Source organism: Ictalurus punctatus, chromosome 7 (genome assembly GCF_001660625.3).
Source record: "Ictalurus punctatus breed USDA103 chromosome 7, Coco_2.0, whole genome shotgun sequence".
Taxonomy (NCBI): domain Eukaryota; kingdom Metazoa; phylum Chordata; class Actinopteri; order Siluriformes; family Ictaluridae; genus Ictalurus; species Ictalurus punctatus.
This window is the reverse complement of record NC_030422.2, coordinates 5,519,031-5,543,454: the sequence shown is the minus strand read 5'-3', so window position 1 is coordinate 5,543,454 and position 24,424 is coordinate 5,519,031. Positions and strand designations below refer to the sequence as shown.

Genomic DNA, 24,424 nt, shown 5'->3' with positions numbered 1-24,424 from the left:
AAATCCAGGCTTTAACTCAGCCATTCCAGAACCCCCTATAACAGCAGGATTGGCTAGACAAACCTGGCATTGTACGTTAGGAGTGACTAATTCTTCTGACTCATGAGTAATATGGATTATCAGCCAATCGATGGGAAATTGGAAGTAGCTAAGGTATGGCGCAATATGGGTAGGATACAAATAAATCAAGGACACCTACAATAGCTCAGACATAAGTTCTACAGGTTGCACGTCGTTAGTGTAGCGTACTCACCTTTAATCAGAAGAGGTGTAATGACGCAGGATGAACTGAGGACCAAATGAAACGCGACTAAAACATATTATTGTAATAATTTTACTGTAGAAACGGTCGAGCATAAGTTTAACACAGGCTTGACTTCCATTCTGTCAAAAAAAAACAAAAACAAAAAAAAAAAAACCACGTGACAATAAAAAGATTCCACAAAACAACAGCACAATAACGGCTGTAAGGACCGACAATGGTACTTTTATTCTGTTATGCTCAGACAAACTTATTGCAGATGCAGCATTAAATACTTGAAAAATAAAAGCTCTTTAAGAGCTCATGTATATGTAGATCAGTGATTCATCAGAATGTGTCTCGACGCACTGTTCATTTAAAAAAAAAAAAAAAAAAAAAAACCCCATGTGAAATGTCCTGATAATATCCTTAAGTGCACCCCTGCCTTGATGCTTAATTTAATTTAGACAAAAAGAAGACAACAGAAATGCAAAACTGTAGATGTCTTTGCAACACTTCAGCTGCACGCATGCTTTGCCAAGGAGAGCAACAGTCGAGACACCGACTGCCTCGGATGGATGAGGCAACGCGTGCGTTATACATGTTTATCGATTTTGGCTTTCAGATGTTCTTTGTAGGCCAAGATGTCCCGACTCCATTTGGTGATGGTCTGATTTTCACAAACCCAGATCTCCTGAGCTACCTATTAGCATGAACGCAAAGATGAAGGAATTTTTAGTTTTCAAAGTAAAAAAGAGGCAAAAAAAAAAAAAAAAGACTTCAGAAGAAGAACAGTTTCCAAAATTACCTGCTGAATGAGTCTGAAGTCGTGGCTGACCAGCATCATTCCCCCTTCAAAGTCATTGATGGCCTCAGCAAGTGCGTCGATGGTCTCGATGTCCAGGTGATTGGTAGGCTCGTCCAGGAAGAGCATGTGGGGGTTCTGCCAGGCCAACCAGGCGAAGCACACACGGCACTTCTGACCATCTGACAGATTTCTGATAGGACTCACCTGGTATCAGAAGAACACAGCAATAGCATTAGGTTCAACCACCTAGGATTGAGGATCAGTATAACCAAGCACTCTTCTGTACAGTTAGCTCGTGCTCTGTGTACGTTGCTGTGCAAAGCATTACAAAACAACCTCTCAAGTCAAATACACTTTTCCTACTACGAGTTTGTAAACTTCAGGTTCAAATTCTGAGCATAGCAGTAGGGAACTGAGGAGGAGCTGGGAGAACATCCACCACGTCCATGCCTGGCGTAAACCCTACAAAACGCGTTCCTGTACCAAGCCGCAAAAAAAAAAAAACGGACCTGCTGTTTGCCGGTGAGTCCGTAGCGTCCGATGATCTTCCTCATCTCCTCCTTCTCTTTGATCTCTGGGTAGCACTTCATCATGTACTCCAGAGGGGATAGGTCCAGATCCAGCTGCTCCGTCAGATGCTAAAGCAAACAAAGAGTAGTCACAGGTAAAGACGCGTCTAATTCGTTCTCCTGCGTGCACAACATAAAATGCCAGAATGGTTTGACCTGCCTTTTTTTGGTTCAATTTGATTTAAATCAGAAAGTGGATTAAAAACGAGCAAATGACCGGCGTGCCCGATTTGTAGTACCTGATGATATCTGCCGATCTTGACATGGGAGTGCTTTCTGATCATACCGTCAGTGGGGAGTAGCTGAGAGAACGGGGGTAGAACATGAGTCTAAAAACGAGCAGATAACATTTCAAGAGCCAACACGCATACATTTAAACACAGTGCACATACCTCCCCAGTGAGCAGCTTCAGTAGTGTGGATTTCCCAGCCCCGTTAGGCCCCACAAGGGCCACTCTGGTATCCAAGTCAATTCCAAACTCCAGATTTTTATAAATGATTGGCTGGGGGAAATAAATAAATAAATAAATAAATAAATAAACAAACAAACACAAAATGTGCCAAATATGAGGGAACACGAGAGAGAACATTAGTCTCCTCAAGATGGCACTGCAGAATTTTGAGACAGGGACTGCAGAAAGGGTTTCATTAATCCCAGGCTTCTGCTTTCGACAAATGATGAGTGCAAGGTTGTCATGGAAACACAATATGGGTGTGCAAAGCTTGTCGCACTATGTTGTAGTCACGTCACATACCCGCACATCCAAGTCAAGTCCCTAACCTGCAACTCTAAACTAGTCAAAGCCAAATCAACTCCTGGGACAGCAAGAGGATGACGCCCATCCATTTTCTTTACTGTTTATCTTACACAGTGTCACAGGGGAGCCTGGAGTCTATCCCAGGGAACTCGCGGCACAAGGTGGGGAACACCCCGGACAGGGTGCCAACCCACCCCAGGACACAATTGCTCTCACACACACACACACACACACACACAATTTAGAGATGCCAATCATATCTAAATTTCCTTAGAAATAGCTTAAAGTCATAGGATAAAATCAAGCTTCAAGTAATGAAGTCTCTGATGAGTGTGGCATCACTTATTTTTCGTCAAGTACAGTAGAAGCCACTGTTCCAGGTGGCCATTCCTACCGTATTATCCGAATATCTGAAGCTGACGTTTTGCACCATGATGACTGGAGGAGGGATCTTTCCACAGGCAGGAAAGAAAAACGACAGCGTCTGGAAGGCAAGAGACCATAGCGTTTATAACCTGGCAAATTCCCAGTTCCGATCATAAAAAAAGGTGAGTGAGCCAGGACATACACAAAAAAAAACAAACAAACAAACAAAAAAAAACCAGGGGCTCACCTTGTCATTCACGACACGTTCAGTCAGCCCTGAGGCAACCATTTTCTGCAGTGTTTTCTCTTTGCTCTGCGCTTGCCGGGCCAGCTTGGCCGAGCCATGACCAAACCGTGCGATGTAATTCTGAGGAAGGATAATAAAATAAATAATTTAAAAAATTTATACATTTTTGTTATTGTATTGTCCAAATTACCATTTACAACCTAAAAAAATAAATAAATAAATAAATAAATACAATTTCAACAGCTTAAAACTAGGTTTGCAATTTCACCTTCATATGTGCGATCTGGTCCTGCTCCCAGTTAAAGCGTTTCATCTGATTCTCCTCCAGTTCTTCTCTGGTTTTCACGTACTGGTCGTAATTACCCTACACAGACGATACATGACGACATCACCATACTGTCTGGTAGGCAGCGAAACCGTCAGACACGTCCCACGCACACAAATCTACAAAAAAAGGTGTTCTTACCGTGTAGTATTTCAGCTTGCGCTGGTGCAGGTGCATGATGTTGGTGCACACGCCGTTGAGGAAGTCTTGAGAATGGGAGATCAATACCAGAATTCGTTTAAATCTAGAACAGAATTGAACGTTAGGGTTTTGTTTACATGTGGAAACGGAAAACACACACGACTAGCCGTCTGCCGAGGTTGCACGGTCAGATCAGTTAAACGCTTCGGTCTAGTTTTTGTCAAAGCCCCGGCCGTAGCGAGAAACGTACTGCTTGACGGCGGAGCTACAATTCGGCCTTTTGTTTACATCATGTCGGCAGACAACCCGGACTTTTAAGAAGTCAAACTTGCGATATTGGATTGAACGGAAAGAAGATTAACATACTCCTTTAGTTCTTCCTCCAGCCACACGCACGCGTCCAGGTCCAAGTGGTTGGTCGGTTCGTCGAGGAGCAACATGAAGGGTTTGAGGAACAGCGCTCTGGAAAGGAGGGAAACGCGCGAGTGAGCCCAATCTCTTTCGGTCGCAAAAGAAAAAGGAACGTGTGGACACAGAGCTGCAGAAATCAGAAATACGCTTCGGACGGTTTTTGTCACCGCGCGGTTGCGCTTGGCATCCGCGCTATCATTCGGCCTTTCGTTGCATCATTTTTCAGCAGCTGCTGTGGCTTCACCTAGGTGCCAATTCCACCACGGTGCAACCCGGCACTCCGTTGGAGCAGAATAAGAATAAGAGAGTGTGAATTTGACCCGTGGGTGCGTTTACCTGGCGAGGGCAACGCGCATCCTCCAGCCACCACTGAAATCTTTCAGCTTTTTCTGCTGCATTGTAGCGGTGAAGCCGAGACCGTGAAGGATACGGGACGCTCGCATCTCTGCCTTGTCTGCATCCAGCTCCTCCAGTCGTTCGTACAGCTCCATCAGCTTCTCACACTCGGCTAACGGGCAAGCACGAGACACAAGGAAGAAGAAAAAAGTTGAGTAACTGTTCGCTTACAGGTATAAATACCAAAAGGACACAGACTAACACTTGTGTCTTAACCGAAGTCAGTCTCCTTAAAAACTAAAGCCGTTAAGGAGAGCGCTCAGAAAGACGACTATACTGTACCACGCCTAGGAAAGGAAGCTATAACAGTATAGCCCCTATGAAAACGTGGAGCACCCTGAAGAAGAGAAGAGAGCTTTTAATGGAGTACGAAGGTAAACTTCTAACTCACAGTCTAGATGAGCGAGCCTCTCTGCTTCCCTCTCCAGCTTGATCCTCTCCTCGTCCACCTCCATCACACACTGCAGTGCCGTCTTCTCGCTGGGAGCCATTTCACGCGACAAGTGGTAAATGTCAATGTGCTCCGGAATGGGCACCTCTCTGTGGCCGATGGCTGACAGCAGCATAGATTTACCTGGACAAAAAGAGGTTTTACACTGCCATTAGAAGCTTTCGGATTGAACTTTAAACAGCCATTTTGTGTCATTTTTAGACAGTATGTTTATAATAAATACATTCTGTAGATAGAAAATTAATGAAAAGGGACAGAATGTGGATTCATCAATAAGCCATTAGGCAGGCTGAATGCACAAGCTATACATCTATTTAATTATGCTAGTCAGAGGTTGTGTGAGGTAGTAGTCCTAGTTTGCATTTAGGTGCATTTTTAATATCTTAGTATATACTAAGTTTACAAGATTATTCTCCTCAACCCTGGTCCGACTACAAGCCAAGTGAACAGCCTGGTACACCGGGTATGTCTTGTGCTGCTATTCGTTTAAAATACTGACCCTTGCTGGTCAACGGTATGCACATCACTTCATTACAAGTTTTAGGGTGTCAGATTTTTGACTTCCAAAATAAGATCATTCCTAGGCTCCCAACACTTAAAAGTCCCTAGTTTAGTGGCTTTTAGTATGAATACGATCATATTCACTCTGATGGGTGCATTTACACACAGCTTAGCCTGGGCTGTGAGGTAAGCTAAACACTACTGGAGATTTAAAAAGGGGGAGGAGCCACCTGTCCCACCCAGGCTTTCTGTTTCAGGGGAAATTAAGTTTTTGCAGCTCAGTCTCGCTCGGCAATAATTCGGGACGATTCGCCGACAACTTTAGCGCCTACCTGAAAGGATATACACCGTACCTGTTCCATTGAGTCCAATGAGGCCATAGCGGCGACCCGAGTTGAGCTCCAGACAGGTATCGCTGAGCAGTTCCTGCCCGTGGAAAGTTAGTGAAAGACTGCTAATGTGCACATCTGTGCTGTTCGGATGAGATGCCAGCACCCCCGTAACAGCACGCGCCTCGGTCTTCTTCAGCTCAAACTCATCCAGCTCTTTGGTAAGACTGGCGACTCCTGTGGAAAATACACCAATATTCGAATGAATGCGTTATGCTGCGTACCAGTGAACTCATTCTCAAACATTATAATAAATAAAGAATAGAATTGGGAGTGCACGAGAATATTGGTTAAAAAAAAAAAAAAAAAAAAAAAAAAAAAAAAAAAAACCCCACCCACATAACTGTTGCTACGGTTACGCTCGTCATCTACACTACTCCGCCGTTTTCGAGACTTCTGGAAACTCCGTTTTAGTTTGAAAACTCCGGGCTCGCGGTTCCATGGAAACAGATCAAAGCACAGACTTATATAAATGAAGGCGTGTGTCCGCCCACATTCGCCCCCTGATTGGGTCTTCTGGACCATCACGTATCCTTCCCTGATTCGTCAAGCCCGTACCACATGACCATTACACTACCTTGATCGTATACACAACACCACGGAGACTGAACCGCAAGCTTTGCTGGCTTTGTCGTCGTTCTTAGCAGACATTCTGCAGTTAAATTCTGTATTTTATAATACTGCAGCTGCCCACATGTGCAAGAGGCGAGCTACGATTAGAGCGATCACCAACAAATCTCATTTCAAGCGGCGTAAACCCTACAGGGAACGCCGGTTTGGACTAGCAACCAACTTCCTGTTTACACTCGTACACGCATGCCCAGTGAGCACGAATGGGCACGTGACGTGCGTATTCGGTCGCGTAGCGTGGACCCGGCGGAAACGAGTGTGGTCGAGGATCGTAAAAACGATCTGTCAAAAGAGCAAGGAAATAATGAGCGGTGGTGAAAGAGGAAGAACAAGACTGGAGAGAAAGTCGACGATACGATCACGGTTGTTCGGGTGGCTGCTTTCACAACTGCAGGCAAACATAAGTGGCAGAAGTGAACGTGTGATATTTGGACCAGACCACAGACGACGTGGATCTCAAGAGCGGCTCAGACGCTGCATTTATGCTGCCTTCCTTTCAGAAGAGGACATCGCACATGTTGGTTAGCTCGATAGATCGCGTACCTCCGCAACACCTATCCGACAAGAACTCAGAGCAAGGCATGTACGGGACACTGTGTATTTAATGCTTCTGACTCACCATTGAACTCAGACACGCCGTTCTCTTGGCTCTCTGGTTTCTCCCCCTCGCCGTTCACTTCTTCGGCTTTTTTGGGCCGCTGACGAGCCTTGGCCGCCTCCTTCTTCTTCGCGGCCTTCTTCTTGGCCAGATCGGACGGCATCGTGACCGTGGAACAGGAATAAAAGGCCCTGGGGACACAGCAAACTATGGGACAGAGGTGGAGGTTACGGTTAACACCGAGCTTCAAAGCCAACACAGCAGAAATGGAGTATTTATGGCACAGTTCACCGACCATACTGTTGAGTATTACTGGGAGTATTAAACCCCTTCACTGAAACCTGCTGGGTTTTTATTTTTAAATAACATCACACTGCTAATATAAAACAACCTGACGGGAACCGGAAACTCGCCATTATTTGCTAATTTTTGAAGGGTATGACGTGTTATGAAGTGTCCCTGGTGAGTCAACACTCCATTTTCCTCACCATGGAACATATCAATGGCTTCCTCTATGGCAACTACTAGCAGAAACAAAGTGGGAAGCTAATCACTGCGTCCGCAATTTTGCCGTTTAAGTGTTTATATACATGTACAAGTGACGAGTTTCGGGTACACAGTTAATACTTTTATGAAGAAAACACGGTAGAAAGCTCAACTGGGAAAAAGCCGGCCGGCTTTACGAGAGGCCCAACCACCATGCTACTCTTCCCATGCTAGCTAATGCTAACCATGCTACAGCACTCAAATAGATATCTGGCTTAAATTTAAAGAAGATACTCTTACCGTTTTAATCAAAACAGACGAATTATTTTACTTTTTAAAAAACTTAAACCACATAACCGGCCACGGGAGTTCATCTAAATTAACCCGAGACAAAACTGTGAGCCATTCCAGTTCATTTCTCTGCTGCTCACCGCATTGTGCGCCCACTATACCGGCAAAAACTCGGGCTGCATCCCACATCACTCCCACTAATCATAGAGTGCACTACGTGGGCTGCAAAAAGAATTACTGCAGGCTTAATATAGGGCCCCTCTGTAGGGAACACGCGGTCATTTGGGATGCAGCCCCGGCCTACATGGCGCTGCTCCGACACAAGCAGGCAAGCAAGGCGGCTAACTTCATACACCTCATCATACAGTGCTGACTGTCAGCAGAAAAAATGTTAACAAACCACACAATAATCCGGTAACGTTCATAGTTAACATGTACTCTGATAACTAGAATTAAAACGCGATGTTGTACTAAATTGTTACCTTGACTTCCTGCACTTACGCGGTCCCGGTTCGCTAACAGGAAATCAGCAGCCTCATGGCTTCTCGATACACAGCGTCGTAAGAACGCGCGTGCTCAAGACCGGTCGCTAGCCAATCAGATTTTACGTTTCGCAGACGCCCCGCCCCCTGGAGGCTGGCACAAGAACCGGATTGGGCGTCGCTTTATCATTTATTAGGCTGGGTTTTTTTCCCCCCCATGTGTCCGCTTATCAACTGTAACGTGACTAATATGCTGCTGAAACTATATTATGATTAATTTAGTCTCGAAATGTAAACTACATTAGAACATATCTACTCATATCATCACAAGCCATATTTACTCTAATGAGCGTGAAGAGTGGAAAGAAATGAAACATGACTTGTCAGAACATGTCAGAAGTGGACTACAATTTAAAAAAACATTTATACAGACACTGATCAGCCTACACTGAAACCACCTGCCTAACACTGACTACGTTTACACGGACAGCAGTAATCTAATTATTGACCTTATTCTGAATAAGAGTATTCTGATTAAGGTGTTTACATGAGTCGCTTTTAGAATATTCCTTTCATGTACACGTTTTACATGTTCTAGATTCTAGAACATAGTACGATTTACGTCAGCGCGCTACAATGTCCGACGTTGCCTCCAGAATTTCATGTATCGGTCTTCGTTATGGTACGTATACAGTTTTGGGTGTTTTTATTTAAAATTTTTACAAAAGCTTCAAGTGCAGTTAATTATTTGTCATGCTGTACGTGCAAATAGACGACTGCTTGAAGCCGTGGGCTGCGTCCCAAACCGCGTACTTACCTTCTATATAGTAGCCGAGATGCATGTATTTCACCTATTATAGGCCTATAGTATGTAAGGACGCAGTTTGACGGTCGAGCGCTGCCGTGTGTGATCGTGTCCTGTCGCACAATGCGGTGAAAACCCACACGACATTAATAATGTGATTAAGGTGTGTACATGTCTGTAATACACGTCGATAATGCGACTAAAACAGGAAATACTCCACACGTCTTAATTCCATTTGTGTTTACTTCGAGTATGACTTTATTCGGATTAAGGTAATTAAAAATTGCTGTTTACATGCTAGTTTCTTAATCAGAGTATCGTCTTAATCGGGTTAATATTGGATTATTGTTGTCCATGTAAACGTACTGACTGTGAAGGTCCCCCTTGTGCCACCAAAACAGCTCTGAACCGTGGAGGCATGGGCTCTACAAGACCTTCCACAAGAAGGTGTGCTGTGGGCACACAGCTGGCACCAAGACGTTAGCAGCAGATCCTTTAAGTCCTGTAAATTGCGAGGTGGGGCCTCCACGAATCTTACTCGTTTGTCAAGCACATCCCAGAGATTCTCGATCGGCTTGAGATCTGGGGAATTTGGAAGCCAAGTCCAAACTGTTTGGACGTCAACTCTTTGTCATGTTCCGCAAACCATTCTTGAACAGTTTTTGCAGAGTGTCAGGGCGCATTATCCTGCTGAAAGAGCATATTGCCATTAGGGAATACCGTTGCCATGAAGGGGTGTATTTGGTCTGCAACAATGTTTAGGAAGTTGGTACGTGTTAAAGTAACATGCACATGAATGCCAGGACCCAAGGTTTCCCAGTAGAACATTGCCCAGAGCATCACACTGCCTCTGCCGGCTTCACTTCTTCCCGTAGTGCATCCTGGTGCCGTCTCTTCCCCAGGTAAGCGGCGCACATGCACCGGCCGTCCACATGATGTAAAAGAAAACATGATTCATCAGACCAGGCTTCTTTCTTCTATTGTCGCATGGTCCAGTTGTGATGCTCACGTGCCCATTGTAGGTGTTTTCAATAGTGGATAGGGGTCAGCATGGGTAGTCTGACCGATCTGTGACCACACAGCCTCATACACATAAAGCTTCCATCATTGCCAGCATTAACTTTTTCAGCCGTTTGTGCTACGGTAGCTCTTCTCTGGGATCGGACCTTCGCTCCCCATGCGCATCAGTGAGCCTTGGTCGCCATGACAATGTACTTTCTTGGACCACTTTTGGTAGTTACTAACCATAATGGGAACATCCCCTAAAACCCGCTGTTTTGGAGGTGTTCTGACCCAGTCATCTAGCCATCACAATTTGGCCATTGTTAAAGTCGCTCAGATCCTTACGCTTGAGAGGGGAAAATCGATTAGCGCCATTGGACACAAGCATATAGAGTACATATAGAGAATAGAAAACAGTAAAAGAATCATCTCACACGCAGTGATGAAACAAACGCATTTATTCATTTACACTTATCAAATGTCTGCAACATGAGAACACAGTTTTTAGTACTATAAATAAAGAACATTCTTAGAAAAATTACAGGACCAGATGTCCCAGAATTAATAAATTTGACATTCATTTTCGTAGCAGTTTCAATGCCACATCACAACAATACCTTGTATATATTCCATATGTGACTATTGAGGTGATTTAAACACCATATAGAGCACATTAACCTATGACTGATCCAGCTCATAGGTAAAAAGGTAGTGCCATCACGATCACTAGTGCCTCGAATTATCGTGACTGTGTATGCATATGACCTTATCTACCCAAAGTAAAATATATAATAGTGATACTAAAAATAAAATTCACCTACACTTAAACTTTGGTAAATGCTTTTTTGTTTTTGTTTTTTTTCAATCTGCATCCTCAGTAAGCTTTTAAGGCAACAAAGTTACAATGCTGACTGATTCATGCGAAGCCGTTTCCTAAAAACAGGCCTGTATGTTTTCATGCAACATGCACTTGAGTGATCATAACAGATGTCCCGACAACATTGAGGCCATATTCTACAGCCATTGACGAAAATGATATGTAAAATCACTGATCATGACAATACAGAGGGGGGTAGGGCGGGGAAGCAAAGCATCATCCTTTAAAGTTTTTCTCCATTAGGTCCTCACATCACCCAAATAAAAAAGGCTTTCAACCTGTACTCATGCCCAGAAATGTGAAAGCAGACATCCCATATTCTAGTAAATCCAAATCTGCTTTGTTCTAGCCTAGGGAAGCCTCAGTCATGGTAAACGTTCCGTCATGACCTATAGAGAAATGTTTACACAGTGCTTCAGTTGAACGGAGATAAAGCAGAATATAAAGTGATACGCAACACGTCCAGTACCGTTAACACATATTCACATACACTATTACCGAATACTACTAACAAACAAAAAAGTGGAACTTCACAGTACAGATTTCTTTCCTTCTCCTCTTATCCAAGGCTTAAACTCATTCTTATCCAAAAGAGACGATATTTTGCAGTACAAAACATTCAGTCGAGGAAAAAAAAAAAAAAGAGAGAGAGACATTACATACATATTTGTGCGGCCAGTGAAACGTTTGGCTTTGTTTTACTCTGGTTTGCGGCGTTAGAATTTCCCATAAAAGTGTGTTTTGAAATTTTTTTTTTTTTTACATTTATTTATTTATTTATTTTAGATAATACTTATAAACTCGACACTGAATTGTAATGCCATATACAAACTGTCCAATAAATAACAAATAGTGCCAGTTGCCAGTAGTGTTTTCAAATGTTCAAGGAGACCTGGAAAGTTGTCCAATGTGTCGGAGATTCTTCGCTAGATTCAAATTCCCGGGATTATTCGGCAAATAAATGTGCTGGTAAGTTTTGCTCCAAACTGATGACGAGTTTAAGTGGTGCGCATTGCCAAGGCCTGTTCGAGCTCTTGTCTTCGTTGTTGGATCTGTTTTTCAAAAAATAAATAAATAATTAATAAAAACAAACAAACAAACCAACAAAAAAAAACAATACGAGATTATACGACGTCAATGAAGTCGATAATTAAAATATATTAATAGAATGAACCGCCATTAAAGGAAAATAGTGTTTCACACACACATTTGGAATGATGTAAGATATCAGCTCTGAATCCTTCTTCTTCATGTTATCTCGGGGAGTTTTTCCTCGCCACTGTCGTCTCTGGTTTGCTCATTAGCAATCTAAACCTACAGCTATTGTTAAACTGGATGTACAATTGAAACGGATATTAATGGAATTGAAATCCAATTGAATTCCCACTGTTTTGGACATGGAAGTGCAATTGGAAATACAAGGTAGTGCTATGATATTGATGTATTGATCACTCCGGTGAATTAGAACGTCGCTGGTGGGAATGTTGTTGTTTTGGTTTTAAAATGAAAACGATTGGTTATATTTAATACACAACATTTATTACACAATGTTCTTAAGGCCGTTCCACTCACCTTACAGTAAAAGTAGCGACTCACGGCTTCTTGAGACCAGGGCTGGTTATAAAACTCTGCTCTTCTTTCCTCCTCTGGGTTTCCCACCACATCAGTCATTAACTGTACAAGTCGATCATAATCATGGTTTTATTGCCGATTACAATTTGACAGTTGGTCACATTCATACAAATGACAGGAATGATATTATTATTATCATTATTATTATATTATATGAATAACAAGCTAAAAGTAAGGACGGGGAAATAAGAGAAAGCTAAATGAAGAATTCCAGTAAAAACAATTTGTCTAGATTGTACCGACTGGGCTTGGCTTAAGTCGGAAGGTGAATTTTTGAAACGTTGTTCATAAACCATATTAAAGAAACTATGATTAATAACGTTTCTTAAAATAATATTTCATTCAAATTCTGAACTGTATGAAGTTTAGCACAATGTGTATTCTAATATTTGGCCTAATTGCTGGTTATAAGAAAGACAATGGGCATATATATTTCACTAGGCTTTGAACAGAACAGCATTCTGACCTTAAGGTCTCGGTTTTGTGAACAGATCCAATCCTGAATGTAGCCCTTGGGATCTCTGGAGAAGCTGAGCATGAAATCTCTCTGGATCTTCAACTGGTTGATGGACTCGATGGTCTCATGGATCTGAGTAACCGTAGAAACACTTGTCAAAATGTGGGATAATTCAACAGAAAACCACGTCTGTATACATCGTTTGGGACATGTTGTAGATGATCACAGCAAGAAAATGGAGATCATGATATAATAATACCGCATACAGTTATACGATACACATTCTTGATTCTGATTGGTCAGATGACGCTGATTGACTCTATAGAACAGCAGCTCTGATAGCAGTGCCGGTGGTACTATAGTAAATACGATCACAGGAGATTTGTTTAGCATTTATGGAAGGAGTCTCCAGTGTTAGCAGTGTTAGGTTATGTTTACAGAACCGCAAAAGTCTACAGGAAAGAGAGATTCGCGGATTTAACGGCAACACGAAATGCTGCTTACTCTGCCTAGCGATAAAAAGAGTCTGGTGACGGAATGACCATTTATAGCTACAATAACGTAAGTGATAACAGGAGCGAACTTCTTTCGTGGATGTTGAACTATAGAGAAAATGTACAATGTGTCATTCTTTAATCCAGTGCTGTGAAAAAGTATTTGATTTCTTCTGTTTTTGTGTAGATCTCATATTAAATTCTTTCAGAAATGAAAACAAAATCTGAGATGAAACAAAGGCAACCTGAGTAAATACACAATACAGTTTTTAAATGATAATGTTATTTATTGAAGCAAAAAGTTCTCCATTACCAACTGGGCCTGTGTGAAAATGTATTTGCCCCCGTAGTTAATAATTCCACAAATCTATGAAAGTGCATTGATAACGGGGTTCAGCTGGACTAGACACAACCAGGCCTGATTACTACAAACCCTGTTCAATCACATCGACACTTAAATAGAACTTTTTCAACAGCATGAAGTTAAAAGGTCTTACGGAGTAACACGCTACACCAAAGTAGAAAGAAATTCCAGAAATGATGAGGAAGGTGATTGAAAGACATCAGTCTGGGAAGGGTTACAAAGACATTTCAAAGGCTCGGGACTCCAAAGAACCACAGCGAGAGTCATTATCTCCAAATGGAAAAACTCTGCACAGTAGTGAACCTTCCCAGAAGTGGCCGACCTTCCAAAATTCCTCCAGGAGCACAGCAATGATTCATCCAGGAAGTCACTAAAGAGCCAAGGACAACATCAAAGGATCTACAGGCCTCTCTTGCATCAATAAAGGTCACTGTTCATGTCTCCACTATCAGAAAGACACTGGGCAAAAATGGCATCCATGGAAGAGTGGTGAGGAGAAAACCACTGCTACCCCAGAAGAACATTAAGACTCGTCTGAATTTTACCAAAACACACCCTGATGATCCTCAAACCTTTTGGGAGAATGTTCTGTGGACTGATGAGCTGAAAGTGGAACTGTTTGGAAGACAGGAGTCCCGTTACATCTGACGTAAACCAAACACTGAACTCCACAAAAAGAAATCATTCATACAGTCAAGCATGGTGGAGGAAGTGTGATGGTGTGGGGATGATTTGCTGCTTCAGGAACTGGGCAACTTGCAGTAATTGAGGGAAACATGAATTCTGCTCTCTACCAGAAAATCCTAAAGGAGAATGTTCCGGTCTTCAGTCCTTAAGTTGAAACTCAAGCGCAACTGGATTACGCAGCAAGACAACGATCCAAACATAGGAGTAAACCCTAGTCCTAGAAGTAAGTGAAAGACCGATCTCCAGATATCAGAAGTGTTTGCTTGCAGTTGCAGTTAAACAGATTTTACGTTTAAGGGAACAAGTAGTTTTTCATTTAGGTGACAGGTGTTGGATAATTTTTTTTTCTCTATAATAAATAAATAAATAATAATAAAAAAAAGAATAAAAACTGTAGTGTGTTTACTTTGTTGTATGTTGTATTTCATTTGAAGATCGAAAACTATTTATTATGAGATATACACAAAACAGAAGAAATCAGGATGGGGCAAATACTTTTTCACAGCACTGTAAATAAAAACGGTTAGTGCTGGAAAATGTGTTGGTGTAAGAAGAATAAAACATTCCAGGACATACTGTATTTGAAAATAATCAACTTCATGGTGGTAACATTAATTATCTTTTTTATGACTTTATTTTTTTTATAACAGCGTACCCAGTGTCTTATTCCTCACTAATCAGCACCAAATGACACAGCAGTTCTGACCTTGTTGTCTAGTGACGCTATCTCCTGCTGATTAGCCGTCGAGAGCAGAAAACCATTCATTTGGGTCTTTAAAGGATCGTCCACCTCAACATCGATGTCATAACAGGCTGTCTTCTTGTGGTCACTGGGGTCCACACTGTTCAACAAATACATAATATCTTACCTGTAAAAGAAAACTCAAGAAGAGGCTCCTTAGAAACGTGCATGTTTGAGTCCAAACCATTTAGTACCTGATGACATGGTTGATCACAATCGGGTCAGGGGGCAGCAGGAGATTAGTAAGCCTCTGAGGAATCTCGCTAAACTTCAGACGTGGGCAGTCGAAGATCTGCAACAAGAACAGGATCACCTGAACTAAGACCATGTTCAGACCTGGTAACATCAGTTATACCATTAAACCACAAGTCTGGGATGATTGTGGCCATATTACATTTGTAGTGTAAATTCTACTGTGCTCCAGTATTCCAGTTTCCAGCTGCTTCAGGTTCTCTGCCCTCTCTGAACATTTTTTGCAATGTCCATGATTTGTTTCATAATATCTCATGATATTAAATTCCCGCAACAGTCTTTTAAACATACGTGGCATACACATTCGCTATAGCTCTTGATGAAAAAGTATTCTTGTTTACGTTTACACGGACAGCAGTGATGTAATCGTTGGCCTTATTCTGAATAAGACAGTATTCTGATTAAGGTGTTTACATGAGTGGCTTTTAGAATACTCCTTTCACGTTCAGGTTTTACGTGTTATAGAACGTAGATGGATTAACGTCACACGTCATTACGTCCCCGTGCCACGCCGTCCGACGTTCCCTCCAGAATTTCACGTATCGACGTACGGTCGGTCTTCGTTATGGGACCGTATACAGTCTCGGGTGTTTCAGTTTTAATTTTACGAAAGCTTCAAGTGCGGTTAATTATCTGTCGTGCCGTACGTGCAAATAGACGACTGCTTGAAGCCGTGGGCCGCGTCCCAAACCGCGTACTTACCTACTATATAGTAGCCGAGATACATGTATTTCACCTACTATATACTGTAGTAAGTACGTACGCGGTTTGGGACGCAGCCGTGCTCTCTTGTTTGCCCTCAAACGGTCGAGCGCTGCCGTGTGTGTACGTGTCCTGTCGCACAATGCGGTGAAAACTCTCACACGGCGTTAATAGTGTGATTAAGGTGTGTACGTGTCTGTAACGCACGTCCATAACGCGACTAAAACAGGAAATACTCCACACGTCTTAATTCCATCTGTGTTTACTTCGAGTACGACTTTAATCGGATTAAGGATCATCAATAATCGCTGTTTACATGATAGTTTCTTAATCCGAGTATCGTCTTAATCGGGTTCATATCGGATTATTGTTGTCCGTGTAAACGCACCGACTGTGAACTTTGCTCTTTTTGTCTGTAGCCATGAGATGATATCATTCAAGTAATAGAATACACTTTATTGTCCCATTTCTGGGAAATTCATCTTGGACAACCATGGCCAGTATACACCATTAGACTCACAGTACATAACATACAATAAATAAATAATAACCAACAAAGCAAAATATATTAAAAGACTACAGTATACCAATCTGACGTTTTATTTACAAAAAAATTGCAGGGTGTTGGCATTCTAAGAGAGAAGCTGTGCGCCAATTAACATCTGTCCACTGGGCCCTGATTCTGGTATCATGGTATGCTGCCTCAGAAGGAACATTAGTAGTAGTAATAGTGTGCATTGGTATAAACCATAGACCTGTGAAATGCACTATAAACTCAACAGAAGAATGAGAATGCAACAAAGCAAAGATGGCCTAGGAAGCACATTGTATGCTGTAATACATCACTAAGACGCTAAGTATTAAAAGTTCTGAAGTACCTGCTGGAAATACTTGTCACAGCTAATGTATTCCTTTTCATGGGAGTCCTGCAGCTTGTTAGTCTTGACATACTGCCACAGGGCCTGGATGATGCAGGAGCGGGTCTGTGTGTGGATGCCCAGGAGACGAGCAAGCCGAGGGTCCAGCTTAAATTGGGGTGGCTTGAAGAAGGGGATAAAACAGTCATAAAAAAAAAAAAGTCACCCGACAAGGCCGGTCCTAAAACCATATAGCAGTATAGGTGGGTCATCAAAAGGGTCACTTTATAATGCAAATGAAATCACTACTTTACAAAGTGAAGTTTTTCTCTTGAGTCTTTGCGAATTTCGTTGCAAAAACAAATGTGGTCAGAGGACTGGGAGCAAATTTGAGCACAGAAACAGACATGCTATCAGAATAGCTGTAATAATGGTCGAACGCTTGGTCACTGCACATTAAAAAACATCAAGATGTAAGTTAATGGGCCACCCGTTACAGTTACATTCCATTCATGCATAAGGTAAAGTTTCCAAGTGGCCACTTTTGTGAAAATTATGGCAAGTTTTCAAGCACCCTCATTCAAACCCTCGTGTTCCTCATACCCATTTGATCTAGAGCATGGGCGTCTAATCTTATCCACAAAGGGCTGGGGTGGGTGGGTGCAGGTTTTCATTCCAATCAAGCAGGAGCCAACACAGTCCAAACATAAGCAAGACACATCACCGGAAAATGAATTTATGTAAATAGTGAAAAAGGCCAGATTGTGTTCTTGGTCAATGTGTGTAGTGCAGCAGGTTGTGGGATTGGGGAGCAATTAGCGCCTGCTAAGTGTCACACTGAGAGTGATTAAGCGACGCGATGATGCTCTCGAGTCGAAACAATAAATCCCTTTGGAGCTATTCACACCGGGTGCGAACAATCGTAACGCGACATTTTTATTTTTTTACCACGACCGGTGTGTCAATCCCCCCCCCCGCCCCCGCCGCCTCACGATAAAACGGGCCGTCCAATTAGATCTGAGCTATAGATCACGTGCCCGGAGTCGCTGCTTTTTGCACAAAAGGTCGAGAACGGTAGCGCTACAGAACAGAAAGCTGATTGAAAACCAGTTGAAACGCTGAAGAATCGCATTCCGGAAGAGATAAGCGAACGGATGTAGAGTTCTTCTTATCATCGGTGTCTGAGAACAGAGAACTTTTCGATAAATGTCACAGCGACTACAAAAACATCCGACAAAAAAGACGTTCTGTGGCAAGGAAATGCAGAGAAGATGGGAATCGATGGCGGGTTCGATATCTTATTAAAGCCGTAAGCGTTATAAATAGTCGAGCGGAAAAACCTACGAGACACCTGCATGAGGGGGAAACGAAGAGAAGATCAGGATTCGTGGCGTAGTTGCCAAAAAGAAGAAACCATGGAAATTTATGAAGATGATGGCGTTCCTCGCTGCTTGTACAGAACCACGAAGGTATACACAATGGTATTTATGTACAATATGCGTGAACTGTGTAACGTTGACATGTTTGGCATTGAACATCAAATGCACTCCGTACTACAATGAAACCTGTACGCAAAAACGCAAGGACGTAGGGTTTTTTTTTTTTTTTTTAAACGCACAGATAACTTACGGAGCGTCGTGGTCGATCACGACGCACGGATGTAACCGGTGTGTGTATTTTACACAGTGTTCACAGTAATACTGAGGAGTGTGGTGGTGCTGACGTGGAAGATGGCAGTGAGGGTGAACAAAGTTCGTGTACTTCTGGGGGTTCCACTACAAGTCCTGAGTCTGTTCTATCGAGTTAAAAGGATAAGCGGCCAGAGACGACGGATTTTGTGGGAGGATACCTGGTACCTAAGGCGGCTAGAGACGGAGAGACAGAGGTTATCCGACGAGCAATCAAAGCAGTCTTCTGTAAAAACGTGTTTTCATCAGGTGAGGTCTGAAGCCGAGCATGGGCGTCCAGACTATTTGCTCAACAATAGTCTTCAGTCACCTAACTCCCCCCCCTTTAAAATATTAAAATGTAAAGGCAAAACTAGTTGGTACTGTATGGTGAGTAGAGTACACTATCATCCAGTAGTACGGCTCACACCTGGTAATCGAGCATGAGGAGCAGCGTGCACCTCACATTCACGTCTCCAGGCCTCTTCACCTGGAAGCCATCCGTCTCCTGGGTTGTTGGAGTGCGATGCCACTGTTGGTGCAAAGAGAGTACAGGAATTACATACACTCCCCTCTGAAAGTACCGGAACGGCATTCGCGATTCTTTCTTTTTTTTACGCTATACACTGAAGACATTTGGGCTTGAGATCAAAACACGAGTATGAGATGATGGATCAGAATTCCAGCTTTCGTTTCCTGATCTTTAAATATAGACGTGTTATACAACTTGGAACGTAGCACCTTTGGTGGCAGACCACTCGATTTATACGTGAGCAAAAGTATTGGAGCAGATAGCCTAAACCCTCCTTATTATGTTATGGGTGAATTTGACCAATTTCCACATTTGAGATGTCTGAAATAATGGTTAATCTCTCTTTTTCTCTTTGAAATTCTTCGACTATTCCTCACGTAGGGTCATGAAGTTATAAGGCAAATATTTCTTCTTATAGCTCGTTTCGGACAAGTCTTTTTGACGCGTAATATAATGGATGTAACTCCGCCCCCCCAACAACATAATAGGAGGGTTAAAGTAAATTAAAGTTAATATTGGGTTAGATGTCTTGCTTGCTTGCAACTACATCAAGCAAGAGATTCTGCTGCTACCATCGTGAGTTACATCATCAATAAAGATTAGTGAGCCCATGCAAGCCCAAGCCCTGACACTACCTCCACCATGTTAACCGATGAGCTTGTATATTTTGGATCATGAGCAGGTCCTTTCGTTCTCCGCACTTTCGTCTTTCCATCACTTTGGTAGAGATTAATCTCAATTCCAAAATATTTGTGGCTCATCTCTGTATTTCTTTGCCAATTCCAATCTGGCTTTCTGATTCGTACTGCTGATTAATGGTTCGCATCTTGTGGTACGGCCTCTAGCTTTCTGCTCTGGAAGTCTTCTTCGAACGGTGAAACGTGATCCCTTCATCCCTGCCCTGTGGAAGTTGCTGGTGTTATAACGGAGTGTTGTTTTGGGGTTTTTATTTACACCTCTGAGAATGCTTCTGTCATCAACTGCTGTTGTTTTCCTCGTCTAACCTCTTCCATGTCTGGTTGTTAGTACACCCGTGTTTTTTTCTTTTTCAGGACTTTCCAAATTGTTGTATTGGCTGTGCCTGATGCTCGTGCATGCCTAACGGCTGATCAATTTTCCCTCTTTTTCTCAGCTTCAAAACATCTTGCTTTTCTCCCATAGACAGCTCTCTCATCTGCACGTCGGTTTATCCTTTTTATAAACGAATGCCGTCTTCACACGCAAAACACAGGGCCGACTCCGAGAGTAGATACTCAGAGCTATTAACAGTTTAAATCGATCAATCTGACAGGGCGCACCAGGGCAACAAGAAACGCCTGTCCGTCACACGCTCCAATATTTTTTGAATCACTTGAAAAGTACGTGGGTGCCACGTTCTAAGCCGTTTAACCCATCAAGATGTAAATATCAGGAAATAAAAGCTGAAGTTCAGATTTATCATCTCATATTCATCTTTAAATCTCCAAAACCAACTATCTTCACTGTACAGCGAAAAAAATAAAACGTACTAATACTTTCACATCAACACAAGGGCACTTCGGGAGAGTATAACCGGAGCAATGAGTTTGAGCAAGTAATTTGCTCTGCAAAGTCTAAACAGAGTCTGCCTGTGTGTTGTGCTCACGATTCAAAGACTACGATGCGGACTCTTTTGTGGATCTAGTTATCGAATACCATCATTATTAAAATGGCTTTTTTGATGGAATGCTATTTGTTCAGAGTTCAAGTGAAACTCTTTAATACCGAGGACCTTTAGAGGCAGTTGTTTTTGCTGAAACTATGACTATCTCCCAGTGGTCCCCCAATCATAACGACAGTGACTCATAGCTCGACTCATTTAGCGTTGCTGGACACAGTGTGAGCTTTCAAGGCCTCTCTGAGCGGTTAAATCACTGTTTTATTACACACCTCAGTCTGGTATGTGGTCTGATAAAAATCTGCAGGCACCAAGGACAGTTTAAAGTACTATGAATAAATACACACACAAAAAAAAGTGGGTTTTTTTTGGGGTTTTTTTTTTTGAAAACCTGTGACATTGTCAAAAAACGAGGGGGCAAAGAAATGGGTTTGAAAGCAAGACAATACTAATGGGGAGACGAAGGCTTCTTCCAGAGAAGATGATAATGATGAGACTATCGGCTGTCAGCTATCCATAAATATTAAGTAAACAAAGTGAGTAAAAGTAAAAGCGCAGGCTTGCATTAACAGCACTAGTATAACAGAGTTTCTCCTTCCAAACCACAATCTGGATTTATTGATTAAATATTCCGCTGACTTTTGTGAAGAAAACTCCTATTAAACTGGAAAACACACAATACAATAGACTTCACATGAATCTATAAAAAAGTATCTGCTTCAATCAAAAAACAAACGACCTTTTTTTGAAGGGACTTGGAAACCGATTCACATCATTTAAAAATAGCTTTGTTTGCTTGCTAATCTATGTATTTCATTCGAAAATCTACGCAATCTACGTCTTTCAGATTGCTAGAGTTAGCACTTTTTATAGTGTTTTTTTTCCTACTTTTCCCTTTCTTTCTCTTTTTTTTTTTCTTTCTCTGGTGACAAGAAGTTGATGGAATCGTGTGTAAATGAGTGGGTGGGGGATGCGCGGACGAATTTCGGAAAAGTCGAGTGTAATGCACGTTATGTGAAAACACATGGGGGGGGGCACTAAAGGAATGATTATTATTTAAAAAAAAAAAATTAAATTAAATAAATAAAGAGAGAGAGAGAGAGAAATTGAGTTTCTCAGGAGCAGTATTTTTAAGAGGTTTTTGCCTTCAACCGTGCACTTGGTATAAGCTATTGCTATGAAAATGCTCTACCTTTTAAAAGACGTGACGCTGTGAATTTCTTTTAATCCGGTGAAATTATCTTTGCTCCAAAGAAGCTCACTGTACCAGTGTTCAAAAGTGTGTTTTCTTGCTGAAATCAGTGTACAGAGCTGCACATAGCACAGAAGGCTTGACAGATAGATTGCAACCTTCAAGATCCTAAAGTGTACAAAAAGGTTTTGATAACAATAATAACGCGCCTAATTTTGTTTTAAAGGTCACGTATAATAGATGTACGTGCCTCCGAGGTCAAAAAACACTTTAACGTTCTCATCATTTAAACTGCAGCGTTACCTTTTTTCCCCCCGGTGTCACAAACGATTCGTTACATGATCCGTTCTAAATGATTCGTTCTAAACTCCTCCTTTCAGAGAGCGTACTCTGCTCTGATTGGTCAGACGTCCCAGTCTGTCGTGATCGGTCTAGCGCTGTCGGCGAGCGGCCGATGAAGACCAGAGGCGGGGCTTTTTTGTTACAAACCTACGTAGGTTAGTACAGGAAGTAAAGTCTGGAATCACTAACGAGTCGTTTCAGCTGTTCAGAATCGATTCCTTCTTTCGGGAGTCGATGACTCCGTTTGTCGTGCGCTTTTAATTTTTGAAACTTTGCAGAGTTTTTACATTCACAAACAGCTCGATATATAACACACTACATGAACGGGAATATCTAAAAAACCACAATAGGTGCACTTTAATGTTTTAATGGCTGATTTGTTCAAACTTACGGAAAGAATCTGAATGAACCCAAGACTTAGCTCAACAAAGTGTCTTTTAGCTCTAAACTACATTTAAAATAGTCCTTTGTGGAGTGACATAGTCTTATAAATGAGCTAACTCTTACAGGCAACGACTACCTGTTCTCAGAGCGTCCATTCCGAAACGTACGAAAGGCAACACGGCCAAGCTTCAGCTACTACTCTGTTGCTCTTGAGCATGAAATCCCAGATTGCTCGTAACATAAAATGCGGTCTTTATTGGTCACAGTCATGCAGGAATGAAGAACAGATGGATTCTCACCTCAACTAAGTGGTTATCAGGGCCATACAGGTCCTTATCCAGCTCAATAACCAAGCTTTTGAAGAAAGAAGAAAATTTCCTCTTTTGCTTTCCAGGCTAATATACAGAAAAAAAAAGGCATTGTATTCATTTCAGCATGCATACACACACACACACACACACACACACACAAATCAACAGATTACTCATTGTGCACGTATAATTCAACGATGCACAATGCAGGAACGTAAAAAAAAAACCAAAAAAAAAAACCGGCCTTTACAGTGAACATGCATAAAAAAAACAGTCTGGGGGGAAAAAAACCCCCATCCTATGCTAGTTTGCTTTCAAATTTCTCCAAGGCTATAAAGCACTGAAGCAGCCCCAGTGGTATTTGTAATACCCAATGTCATATCAGCCCTTTCACATCTGCCACTCGAAAAAAAAAAAAAAATGAACCTGCCTGAAATGACTGAATAACTCAACTGTGCACAACAACATGACTGAATAAAAATCATACCGGACTGTAGTATTAAGTATAAACACACACACACAAAAAAACAACAACACAAAAACATGGAGGTTTTATGAGAAGGTTGGTGTTCACTCACATCATCTAGCAGCTTGCCTTCTACTCTTAGCTCCCAGGATGCAATGCTGCCCTCCGAGTCCTCTGAATCAGGCTTAGCAGGGTTAAACGTGTTGGAGATGTACAGTCGGAGCTTCCGCTTTTGCTATAGGCAGAGATGAAGATTTATGCATGTACCATTTTTTAAAAATTATTTTTTCATTAAGTGAATTGAAAGTGCTTATAAAGGAAGGAAGGATCCCTGTTTCGGTATTATTTGCAGACACAAGATTAAGTAGTATATATATATATATATATATATATCTTTCAGGCATGGTAAACTTTATCTTTTGTGTATCATTCATAGCCTTTAAAAAAAAAAAAAAAAAAAAAAGTTATGCGACTTTAATTTGTAATTAGAAGACACCCCCCCCCCCCCCCCACCCCACCCCACACACTATTTACTTACACCGAGCTTGTCCAATCCCAATCAGGATAATCAGTGATACACACCTTCATCGGTCTCTTAAGCGCCTCTTGAATATCCACCCGCTTCCTCAAAATAGTTTGGTCCAGTTTGCGCTCAAAAGCCAAGAGGTCCATGTACGCCTGCGACTCTGGCACCAGCTCACGGATCTAATGGCACACGGTGACACGTGAGTGAGTAACGGGGGTGATGACAGCAGCCATTAATATCTCATGGCCCTAACTGCAGCGTGTTATGAATAGATGATTTGATTCTTTTTCTCGAATGAACTGCTGCTAAAACAAAATCATCGCGAAGTTCTCTAACGTTTCTTATTACTCTCCCAGTAATGAACTAATCGACTAAGTGCTGTTAGCAGAACCTAGCAGACAGTGAAA

At 42.0% G+C, this 24,424-nt stretch overlaps 2 protein-coding genes across 8 annotated transcripts in view; both read right to left on the bottom strand.

The window, feature by feature from the left end:
- Positions 1–458: 458 nt before the first annotated feature.
- abcf2a (ATP-binding cassette, sub-family F (GCN20), member 2a) lies at positions 459–8,223 on the bottom strand. 4 transcript variants are annotated; one of them, XM_017471994.3, is made up of 15 exons: positions 8,091–8,223; positions 6,853–7,038; positions 5,568–5,780; positions 4,654–4,836; positions 4,203–4,374; positions 3,822–3,917; positions 3,456–3,558; positions 3,258–3,353; positions 2,990–3,109; positions 2,771–2,860; positions 2,011–2,121; positions 1,858–1,920; positions 1,559–1,687; positions 1,050–1,253; positions 459–944 (listed from the first exon to the last, which is right to left on the bottom strand). In XM_017471994.3, the coding sequence occupies exons 2-15, from the start codon at positions 6,992–6,994 to the stop codon at positions 837–839; spliced, it is 1,830 nt and encodes a 609-aa protein (XP_017327483.1). In that variant the 5' UTR covers positions 6,995–7,038; positions 8,091–8,223; the 3' UTR covers positions 459–836. The 4 variants fall into 4 exon arrangements, with proteins under 4 accessions (XP_017327483.1, XP_017327485.1, XP_017327487.1 ...); XM_017471996.3 differs by having other exon boundaries at positions 8,110–8,205; XM_017471998.3 differs by having other exon boundaries at positions 6,853–7,022; positions 8,091–8,176.
- Positions 8,224–10,340: 2,117 nt separating this feature from the next.
- The window catches only part of smarcd3a (SWI/SNF related, matrix associated, actin dependent regulator of chromatin, subfamily d, member 3a), a 31,931-nt gene continuing 17,847 nt past the window's right edge, over positions 10,341–24,424 (bottom strand). For all 4 annotated transcript variants that reach the window (XM_017472249.2, XM_017472247.3, XM_017472251.3 and 1 more), the window contains 10 exons: positions 24,074–24,196; positions 23,604–23,726; positions 23,014–23,109; positions 19,059–19,160; positions 16,983–17,144; positions 15,345–15,442; positions 15,115–15,250; positions 12,873–12,995; positions 12,347–12,448; positions 10,341–11,826 (listed from right to left, as the gene is read on the bottom strand). In XM_017472249.2, coding sequence (XP_017327738.1) covers positions 11,773–11,826; positions 12,347–12,448; positions 12,873–12,995; positions 15,115–15,250; positions 15,345–15,442; positions 16,983–17,144; positions 19,059–19,160; positions 23,014–23,109; positions 23,604–23,726; positions 24,074–24,196 — 1,119 coding nt within the window. In that variant the 3' untranslated portion in view covers positions 10,341–11,772. The remainder of the gene's footprint in view (positions 11,827–12,346; positions 12,449–12,872; positions 12,996–15,114; positions 15,251–15,344; positions 15,443–16,982; positions 17,145–19,058; positions 19,161–23,013; positions 23,110–23,603; positions 23,727–24,073; positions 24,197–24,424) is intronic.

Coding starts and splice junctions, on each gene's coding strand:
- abcf2a (XM_017471994.3), bottom strand. CDS start 6,994: ATGCCGTCCGATCTGGCCAAGAAGAAGGCCGCGAAGAAGAAGGAGGCG. Junction 2,861..2,989: donor AACGTGTCGTGAATGACAAG/GTGAGCCCCTGG, acceptor CTTGCCTTCCAG/ACGCTGTCGTTTTTCTTTCC. Junction 2,122..2,770: donor TCAGATATTCGGATAATACG/GTAGGAATGGCC, acceptor TATTTCCCCCAG/CCAATCATTTATAAAAATCT.